The sequence below is a fragment of the Apodemus sylvaticus genome, chromosome 6, assembly GCF_947179515.1.
Source record: "Apodemus sylvaticus chromosome 6, mApoSyl1.1, whole genome shotgun sequence".
NCBI lineage: Eukaryota > Metazoa > Chordata > Mammalia > Rodentia > Muridae > Apodemus > Apodemus sylvaticus.
In genome coordinates this window covers 2,266,728-2,278,011 of record NC_067477.1, presented here as the reverse complement: position 1 = coordinate 2,278,011, position 11,284 = coordinate 2,266,728, and the positions used below count along the sequence as shown (strand labels likewise).

The following is an 11,284-nucleotide window of genomic DNA, read 5'->3' as shown; positions in this document are numbered from 1 at the left end:
ATGGGCCCACTGGGCTGCCCCCTTCCCCCACACTGCCATATACTATATTGTCAAACCTCTTTCTCTTTTTATGATCACAACAGAGGTGATGGGAATTGACCATCCACTCACAACTTCCATGAATTATCAGCGCAGATCCTATCCCTCAAACTCAATTCTGCTGTTTGGAAGAATGTGCCGAGTCTGCATATAAATCAGCTCACCTCACCATTGAGTGGTTAGCCATGTTTAACCAGAACAGGGACTTTAGAGATGAGATCTTAGCGGGATTTCTCCTCAGTCCTAGAACCCGGCCTCTGCCATTTTAATCCGTATTGCTGAAAAGGCTCATCACTCACCTCAGGGCATACGTCATCCTGTCAGGCCGCAACGCTCTCAAAATAATCAGTTTCTGTATTAAACTTTTCTTCTTCCACTCTTGCGGTAACTTTTCTTTTTCAGGACACTCAGATTCTACCCATTTCCTCCACTGCTTGGCAGATCCTTCCACATCTCGGTCTAGGCCTCGGAATTCCTCCATGAGGGCGACTGCCTGCAATACAGCCATGGAAAACGTAATCCCTGCTTTCGTGCAGGGATGTCATGAACACAGCTCACAGATCGAGATGACACAGGCAGCCCTCCCATTCCTCTTAAGAGTTCCTGACTGCTTTCCTGTCCTGCTTAGACTAAGGGTCAGTGACAACCTTAGGCTTTTGGCCTTGTTGACCCTGGTGGATTAGAAGCCTTGGGGGATGGGTGGGCATGAGTGTCAGTCGTGAGGGTGTGCATGGCACAGCTTCTTTGCCAGCTCTTTCCTAACTCTGACATGTTGTCTATAACTAAGTTCCCTTGCTAAAGGCCCCTGCCGGTTGGGTTAGCCCCTTCCATTGCCTTGCCTCTCAGTAATATTTTAGCAAATGCTTTTTATTTTCCATTCTTGTTTGACTCTCTTCACAGCCCCGCCCCTTGTGCTGTCTGTTTTGTAGTGAGGCCCTGAGTTACAAAATGTTACAAATCCATAATTCTAAAGGGATAATTGAATTAAAAATACAAATTTCTAAAACTACTATCTAGACCAGTGGTTTTCAATCTTCCTAATGCTGTGACCCTTTTATTTGGTTCCTCATTTTATGGTGACTTCCCTAACCATCAAATTATTTTTTGCTAATTCATAGCTGTAATTTTGCTAGTTATAAGTTGTAATGCAAACATCTGCTATCCAGGATATCTGATATGTGATTCCCCAGAGGGGATGTAACATACAGGTTGAAAATCACTGATCTAGGGGCTGGATTGCTCAGTGGTTAACACTGCTTTACAATAATACTTGAGTTTAGCCACCTGCATCTACAAGGAGCCCCTTAAAGTCACCTGTAAACCTAGATTCAGGTGACCCAATGTCCTTTCTGGACTCACTGGGCACCTGCATTTATAGCCATATATGCATATACACATACACACACATAATACACACAGACACACACAGCACAGACATACACACACAACATACACATACACACAGAGACACACACAGACACACATACACAGATACACACACAGACACATACACAGACATACATGCACACACACAGGAACACACACACAGACACAGAGACACATACATACACACACGGACACATATACACACAAACACACAGATACACATATGCAGATACACAGACCCACACACATACATGCATACACACAGACACACACAGAGACACACAGACATGCATATATAGACACACATACACAGACACACATATACACACACATATATAAACACACACATACATATACACACTCATATGCACATAAACACATATACATACAGACACACACATGCACACACACATACACACATACCATTTTTTTTAATCTAAAAAGAAATAAATATACTGTAAACATAAAGTGTATGAGAGCATTTTCTTTTTAGAACAAAAACCCAGAGCAGAGCTTAGTGCGTGTTGATTGCTATCCAGGGCCTTGGAATTCTCAACAATAAGATCTTCTGGCAGAGAGACAGAGGAAGCATAACTGGGGCTGAAATATGAGTTAGCAATGAAGTTTTGCTTAAATACTTTATTATTTGAGTATGTGCATATATGTGTGTGGTATGTGCACATGTGTATACATGTATATATATGCACATGTGGAAGCCAGGGGCAGATATTAGGTGTCTTTCTCAGTCACTCTCTATATCCTCCTCCTCCTCTTCCTCCTCCTCCTCAGTTACAGGATATTTGATCATACTATGAATCCTAAGATTGTGTTGTTTACTGGAACAACCTGTTTTTAGCTTTGGTGTAGCTCAGCCTTAACACACATCTTTAATCCCTCTGGCTACAATACAGACACAGCCTTAGTACACACCTTTAATCCCCAAAAAGAAGGTAAGGTTAGTTTGTAAGTAGGAAGCACTCATGTTTGAAACTGATGTTTGAGTGGCAGACAAAGTGATGATCAGAGAAGGATTTGACAGAATTGGATATGCCCAACTCCCATGAGAAGAGAGAGGAAAGGGGGGTGACTTAAGAGAGATCAATGCAGAGGACAGAGGCAGCTTTATTGGGAGAGTTGTACAGAGACAGGTTGCAGGGAGAAAAAACCTAAACAGAGATAAAGACAGAGCAAGCCAGAGAATCAGAAGGAGCCAGAAGGTTAGAACATACTGCCAAAGTTAGTTTGAGGCCAAGCAGAACAATTCAGTTGTTAAGGCCTAGGTAAAATATTAAGGCCTAGGTGGAATGTTAAGGCCCAGGTAACTGCTACCTGATAGGCTACCATTTTGTGTTGCTACGTATAAGGAAACTTTCTCATGTATTGTTTCTGCTATTACTAGGAAACTTTCTCATGCCCAAGCTGATTACATATTCTGTTTTGTCCTATGCCCTTGAAAATGAATCACAATCAGTACACCTGCTTTGTATAGTTACCCACAAAAAGTTTGGACCTGAACCAACCACCCAACAGTCCTTCCAACACCTGTGTATATGCTTTTATGGTATTTACTTTTATAAACTGTCCTTAGAATGGCCATAAGAGAGACACCTGCATCAATATAAGAAATTATTTGGAACAAGGCTTGCATTTTGAGTAGTAGTCGAGTAGAGTTTAATTTCCTGAGACCTCCCTGGGAACTGGCATTTTACTTGGCAGAAAGAGACATGTACATGGGTAACTGACAATCCTGGTTGCTATCCTGGTTGGCAACTTAAGGCATGAGTGTTAGATAAGGCAAGTCCCCTGCCACAGTTGAGTACCCCAACCAATGGGAGCAGGATAAGTATAAAACTGATCCTAAGGAAGTCCCCAGTCCCTAAATCTTGATTGGTGGAAAAACTTGGGACGGATGTTTGTGGATTTTAGGCTTAAAAGTCCTATAGGATCTTAACTCAATGTCACAGTTCAGCTTCAGAGTCTGAACCATGGCCCTGATTGATCAGTTCTGGGGTACATGCTCAATAAACTATGCCCATTTGACTGAGATTGGTGTTCATGTGGTTTGAGCCACATGCTGGACCCCAACACAGTCAGAAGCTAAAAGAAGCCAGTTTGAAACAGCCAGTGTAGAGAAGAGTTTTGAGCCAAAGCAATTGAGTTGACCACACAGACAGAGTTCAGAAACAGCTAGAAAGGGTGAGTTTATTCACCAGTAGGTCTCAGAGGCTGAAAACACTCTAGGCCTAGATTGGATTGCATGGAGGCTAGAAGCTTCTAGGACCAGGCCTAAGTTAGCAGACAGAGGCAGTAAGAGTCAGAGACAACAAATGTCACATTCTCCATCCTCCTCTCCTATTCCACCTGCTCCTCCTCCCCTTCCCCCTCATCATCATCATCATTGGGTTTGAGACACTATTTCTCTGTGTAGTCCTGGCTGTTACTGTGTAGACCAGGCTGGCCTTGAACTCAAGAGGCCTGCTTGCTTCTGCCTCCTGAGGACTGGGATTAAAGGTGTACACCAACACTATCTGGCTAGGCAACCTTACTTTTTGAGAAAGAGTCTTTTGTTGAATCTGGAGCTTACCAATTGAGCTGTATTTGCTGGCCAGAAAGCTCCAGGGATCCTCTAGTCTCTGCCTTCCCAGTGTTAGGGTTACAGATATACTATTACCACACCTGGATTTGATCTTTTATATCCTTTGATTTATGTAAGTCAAAGCAGACTTACATAATTACTAATAACTTTTCCTCCCATACAGCGAACAAATGCTCCTTTATCTTTGGATAAGAAAGTAGCCAATTGGATAATACAAAGTATCTAGCATGCTTCTACAAAGTAAGTGATGTCTACATTATCTTTATTTTATGAGTTGTCATTCTACGTTAAAGAAACACATTGCTTGAAAAAAATAAATTAAGAATTGAGAAAGCAAGTTTGTCATGTACCTTAACAGCACTCCATGACTGAGCAGTTAGAAAATCAACAGGGCTCGAGTAAGTATGCTCAACTGTGAACCGAAGCAGGAAGTCCAGCTCAAGGGGGTGAATCTCATTCCTTCTCAGTAAGATCTCGAGAGAGAACACATGCAAAAGATAAATTGGTTTTCATCAAGCTAATGACATAAGAAGCTGCCACATTAACCAGGCGTAACTGCTGAGAATCTTAGCAGGGTCTACTCTGCGTTTGAAATAAACTCTTAGAGTGTGCAGATGATCTCAAACCCAAGCCAGCAGTGAATAGAAAGCACTTGACAGGGTTCATTTTTTTCCAGTTTCAACACTTACAGCAATGAACAACATATATCAAATGTGCTTTCATATCTGCCCCACTGGACTAGCTACTAACAGCATGCTTATTTCATCAGAACCTGGTATTATTGTCCCTTCTTGTCATTGACCCTTTTATTTAAGCAAATACTTAAATGAGCAGAATTCACTGAAAATTGGAGCATGAGGCTCAGATGGAGCTAGCTTGCTTTTCTTTCTTTCTTTTCTTTCTTTCTTTCTTTCTTTCTTTCTTTCTTTCTTTCTTTCTTTCTTTCTTTCTTTCTTTCTTTTTTACTTATTTATTGTGCTAAATAATTTTAAATTGTATTTTTAATTGACAAATAATGTATGTATATTTGTGGAACAAGATACGATGTTTTAATACATGGTTATATCATAGGATGGTTAGATTAAGCTAATTAATTTATTATATCATCTATTAATTATTTTTGAGATTTAATTTTCTAGAAAGACATTAACTTTATACAGTGGGATACTATGCATCCTAAAGTAGAAGTTCTGTTAGCATGTGAGATTTTGTTTTAAAGGACCATAAGAAACTCAGATCTGGACCTCAAAGAATATTTTTAGTAGAACCTAGAAAGTTTGTTTATAGGACAGGAAAATATGAACCAAGTATCTCTCACTGATGTTTCTTAGAGGGATAGTTGCCAGATCCCCAAACCGAAGCACCCTAGGCAAAAGCCATTCCATGCTCAAGTTCCTTGTCATCAAAAGATTCTGAGAAGGCATTTCTGTTTGCCTTTGGCAGGAGGAAAATGTGCAATAATCTGAGGTGTCAGCCTTGGGTTCCAGAAAAGCTTCAAGTGACTGATGTCCTCACCTGAAAGGCCATCTGGGACAGAAATGTGAGCTTGTCCTTCTCAAACAGTGCTTGGCTGGCATAGAGGAAGGTGGCGTGGGTGATGCTCTCTATTAGGGCACAGATACGCTCCTGAGTGTCCTCCACCTTGTCAGCTTGCTCAATGGCTCTGTGGAACAGTATGTTGAAAGCCTGGAAGGTCAATATGACTGTTAGAGTAAAGTCATGCTTGAGTATCTAGCTAGCCTCAGATACATAAGGGTACAGCTCAAACTCTATTTATGGGGAGGGAAGACAAGGTAGGACTTTTATGAGGCTTACATGAGCTACTAAAACACTCAGAGTTTGTGCCATACAGAAAGTGTCCATTTTAGGTTTGATGTCATGATACAAGTATATGCACATGTGTGTATGCATGTGCATGTATGTGTGTGTGTGTATGTGTGTGTGCTCACATGGGTGCATACACATTTGATAAGGTCTTCTGTTATTTACCTTGGCTGGCCTGGAACTCACTTTGTAAACCATGATAGGCTTGAACTTATGTCAATCCTGTTGCCTTTGCCTCCCAAGTGCTAGGATTATAGGTGTGTGCCACTGTGCCTAGTTAATGACCATTATTAAAATGATTCTACAAAGCCTATTTGCATTTCTATTTTAGCAATCAGACCATCTTCTCTTCTTCCATACATATACTTCAATTTTATTACATGCAAATTATGTTTGAAATACCTGTAAAATTTTAATGCCCGAACTATTTTAAATGTGTAGTAGTATTAAAATATCAAACCTTTTTCATCCTTCCAAACCAAGTCTCTATAGCTTTACCAACTATTCATCCTTCTCACACCCTGTCCTTGGCACCCACCATTCTTCCTTGTGTCCATGAGTTTACCTACCCTGGGTGTGTCACGTGAGTGGAGTCAGGCAGTGTTTATCTTTGTGAATGGCTTATTACCCTCAGGACAATGGCTTCCAGGTTTTACCATGTCATCAAATGCCTCAGAATTTCTTTTAAAGGCTAACTGGTGTTCTACCACATGTGTGGGCCGTGTTGGTAATCCATTCATTTGCTGGCACACATTTGTAAGGCCTCCATTGTTGGCTTATTGTAATACTACTGCTATGAACACAGGTCCTGAGCTATCTGTTCAGGGGCTCTTTTTGCTATTTTGGATATATAGCCAGAAGTGGAGTTATTGCCAGCTCACCCTGCCATTCCATTTTTAGTTTTTGAGAAAGTGTTGTCCTGTTTCCTGTGGATCCCAAGTTAGCATGTGAAGGAGCTGCAATTTCCCCACACTGTCTCCAGTCTTACTTCCATAGTAGTTCGAGGTGTTACGATTTTTGTGATTATGTCCTATGATTATTGTTTTAAAATTACTCTTAGTATTCACTTTATTTCATGTCTGGCCATTTTGAGAATGTGTGGAGTCCTGCTTGGCCATGTGGAATGGATGGAGTGGCATGGCTTCCTGTCCCTGGACAGAGCTAGCAGAGCATGGACCTCCATGAGAGTTGATGATTGCTGGGCATGCAGCATATTCATATGCATATTTCATGTTCCTCCTTCAGGAAAGATTCTCCCTGCCAAGGTTATCAGGAAATGTCTTCTCTGTCAAAGGTTAATGAATCTCCATGACAATCAGAGACAGCACAAGTCCAGGAGGTGAGGGTGTGTTTAATACCTCAGCAAATAGTGAAAACTGAGACCTTCAAGACAGTCTTTAAGGTTATAGGAAAGAATTATGAAAACATGAGTTCAAACTTATACAGCTTCTCAACTATACAAAATATAGGGATACAGTTTGAATTATATATGGGGCTTTGTGAACCTAGAAAAACAGAGGCACTACACTATGAGCCAGCTTGTCAGAAAGATACAGAGGCAGGCAGACACAAAAGCAGGCAGATTTCTGAGTTTAAGGTCAGACTGGGACAGAATGAACTTAGGTCCAGGCATGGTCAGAATAGTAGTAATCACATGACTGGATCCCATCCAGCTAAGTTTATTGTTTGTGCTTACAAAGGTAGGCAGATCTCTGAATTTATTTGCAGTGTTTAAAAAAAATGTCCTTTTCCTAAGAGTCAAGGAGCTAAGGTCATGGAGTGCTGATGTGTGGGATGATCAAGAAGAAACCTGGAATAAATGACTGAATTGATAAGTAAATAAAAGGCTGGGCTTTTGGTCTATATATAAGATGAGCTGGCAGAGAGTGATAGCAGTTAATTTTTAGAACTTTTTTCTAGCAAGAGCTGAGCTGTCTGGAGATCTCTAGAGAGCAAACAAAGTTCTTTTTTAATTTTTTTCTAATAGGATTTCTATCTTTGGTTGGAAAATCCAAGGAGAGCAAACACAGCTCTTTTAGAACATTTTTAAAAGAATATCCAAGAAATTTTTTATAGCAGTTTTTCTATCCTGAGAGCTTTTAGAACTATTTTCCTAGCAAGAGAACTGCCTCAAGCAGAAAGAACTATCTGGAGAGACAGCTGTCTTGAACAGACTACAGACCCAAGAGCTATCTACAGAGAGCTACACAGGGAGCCATCTCGAGCAGAATATTAGGCTATCAACTTGTACCCATGATTTGACTTTGGGTCATTCTTTTCAACATTCTCAAACACCCTTTTCCCTCAGGAATACCTCTCTAGGTAAGGCTGTTCCTCAAGGATGGATGGATTTGTACACATCTGTCTCTCTACATGGATGCATTTTAAGTATCAGAGCACAGAACAATTTGCATTGCAATATATGTGTGTGTGTGTGTGTGTGTGTGTGTGTAAGTAAAATCCTATGATGTCAAATGCACAAAGTAAATCCTGGCCTCACACATGCTTGTTAAGTGCTTTACTACTGAGCTATATCCCAGCCCTCTGTTATTTATTATTACTAACTTTGGTGTTTGTATACACTGTTTAGAAGACAAGAAAACCTCAGGTATTATTAATTAGGTGCTGTCAACCTTGTTTTGTGAGGCAGGGTCTATTACTGATCTAGAGCTGCCCATTTAGGGAAGCTATGTTCTCTGGCTAACATGTCCAAGATATTAAGTTGTTTTCATCTCTACCTCCTCTTCTTCCCACCATGCCTGATGCCTGATATGGGTGCTGGGTGGAAAATATTTTATAGACAGAGCCATCTTCCAGTCCAACATCCCTTCAACTTTCACCACCCCAAAAGTCCTAAGTGTAATTAGAGTCCTTAGAGTAATTGTCACCACTGTACCCACTAGTCCCAGTCCTATAGACTCACCTCTGTTACTATAAATTAATCTCATCTTTTCTCCAATCTCCCACACACAGGATTTATATGGTGAGCATTCTTCAGCATCTAGATGCTGCTTCTTAACATAACATCTTATAATAAACAAATGTGTGTGCCTGTAGCTCGTTCACTGACATTTTGAGCAATTCCTTTGGGTTATTTACAAATTTTGACATAGAAATGCCTGTGAGCATTGTGATTAATTTTTGCATTACTCTCTGTATTCATATTTCTCTTAGGCCCATATCTGGACTAAAAATGTGAGGTTCCATTGGAACTGTGCCCTGTATTTAGCAGGGAGTCCCCAAAGTGCCCTCCAAAATAACTTATGAAGCTTCATTTCCCTAGCTTGTAAGGGTGCTGTGGTGCCTTATCACTGCTGAGATTTTCGCAGCCACAAATGGATATAGAGCAAGACCCTTATCTGCCTTTATTTGGCATTTCTGTAATGACTATTGGACATTTTCAAGTTCTCATGAGGCATGCATATGTCTTCCTCTGCATGTCTATCTAGCCTGTACTACTGAGTTGTCTATGTTCTTCATATGCCTAACAAATCCTTTCTTAGACACTTGTGAGTTTTGATTTTGCTAGTCCATAGTTTGCCTCTTCATTTTCCAGTGCCTTGTGAAATCTATAAACCTTAAATATGATAGGATGAATTTTATTTTTGTAGTTATAGCTAATGTGTCACTGTTCTGGAGGAGTTTCACTGTGAGACTCATATGAATACACATATGAATCTTTGAATACCTTTGCCCTAGCTGGGCACCTGTTAATCTAGGCAAGCATTACTGGTTTAGCTTTCTCATTTTCTTCATACACTGTGGCTGTTGTGAAATCCAACCATAGTGCTCTTGTCAAGGCTTTCATGTGCCTTGACACAAAGTTACATAAAGTTGCATAGGAGGATGCATGCCAGTTAAATAATATTACATAGTAGAATGCATGCCAGTTACATAAAGTTACACAGTAGGAGGCATGCTAGTTACACTCACATCACTGACACACAATCTCTGAGGGCCTGAGGTTGTAGATTCATATCAACTTCCCATATGTTCACTTCTGAGTCTTTTGCCACCATCCCATCCATCTATTTTCTTGAGGCCTTCTACTGGCTTCTTGTTGCACCGAAAACATAATCTACATTTCTTGACAGCCTGAGAAGCTCTATAGGATCAAGTCCATTGTGACTTCCTCTTGGGTTCTGTCTCTTGTAACCTTTGTCCTCATACTCATTACCCTCTGGATAGAGATGCATTTTCACAGCCTGTGGTCCCAGCCCTTTTGTGGCTCAAACAGCCATGTGTTCCCAAAACTTTTTAGTACTTTCCTTTCATCTCTTCCTAAAACACTTCCCCTAGATGGCTTTGCCTGTGCCCCTAGTGAAGTAAGTCCCTCATTAATATATATGTATGTATGTGTGTGTGTGTGTGTGTGTGTGTGTATGTGTGTGTGTATATATATAATTTTATAAACTTACGTATTCATTAAAGATATATGTATGTCTACCCACAAATTGAAGTCAGAGGGCTACTTGTGGAATTATTTTCCCCCTTCTACTAGGTAGGTCCAAGGGACTGAACATAGGTTGTCAGACTTGTTGGTGCTTTGACCTGCTGAGTCAATTACTTGTAATTTTGAAATTTACATAGTATTTAAAGAATTGACCACAGCAATGATGGATACGTTATTTCAACTATTTTAAACAACACTTACTGTTGGTACCAGGACCTCTGAAACCTGTGACATCACATAGATGACAGCACAACCTACACACCTGTTGCCAAGAAAATGGCCACCATATTCCCAGAATCCAGTGGGCTCACCTTTACCTGTGACTGACCACATCACCATCCGTGTATATATAAGAGCAACACCTCTCTCTCTCTCTCTCTCTCTCTCTCTCTCTCTCTCTCTCTCTCTCTCTCTCTCTCTCTCTCTCTCTTCTCTGCCACCACCTTTGCCCTTTCCCTTCTCAATAAACCTCACGTGGAACTGTTTGGCCTGGTGTGGTCTTTCTGGAGCCACTGCGGCCCTATGATCCCAACACTTACTCCTTATGGAGAAATAAAAATCAAACCAGGAAACTTTACATAAGACACACTCAAATAAAGCTGTCTGATGTTTCCACATGGCTATATGGTAGCTTTTTAGATGCTTTTATTATTTAGAAATCTTTATGGTGAGCATGCATGGTATTACCTGATGGTGTTTTGAACAAAGTATAGTTTAGGTGATCCTCTCTCCTTCCCCTCTTCTCCCTCATCCACAGGTCCCCTGGAAATCTCCCCTCTTGATTCTTTTCTTTTTCAATGTCCCGTCAGTCCTTCACTCACCTTTAATGTTTTTATTAAAAACAAAACAAAACACCTAGGTGGTGATAGTACACATATTTAGTCCCAGCATTTTGGAGGCAAAGGCAAGTGGATCTCTGAGTTGGAGGATAGCCTGGTCTATAGAGTGAGTTCCAGGACAGCCAGGACTACAGAGAAAAACACTGT

At 40.7% G+C, this 11,284-nt stretch overlaps 1 protein-coding gene across 1 annotated transcript in view; it reads right to left on the bottom strand.

Moving 5' to 3' along the window:
• Window positions 1-11,284, bottom strand: part of Dnah11 (dynein axonemal heavy chain 11) — a 297,877-nt gene that overhangs the window by 30,359 nt on the left and 256,234 nt on the right. Inside the window, exons 69-71 of the mRNA XM_052184825.1 lie at window positions 5,537-5,707; window positions 4,372-4,494; window positions 339-532 (exon numbers count right to left, since the gene is read on the bottom strand). Coding sequence (XP_052040785.1) covers window positions 339-532; window positions 4,372-4,494; window positions 5,537-5,707 — 488 coding nt within the window. The remainder of the gene's footprint in view (window positions 1-338; window positions 533-4,371; window positions 4,495-5,536; window positions 5,708-11,284) is intronic.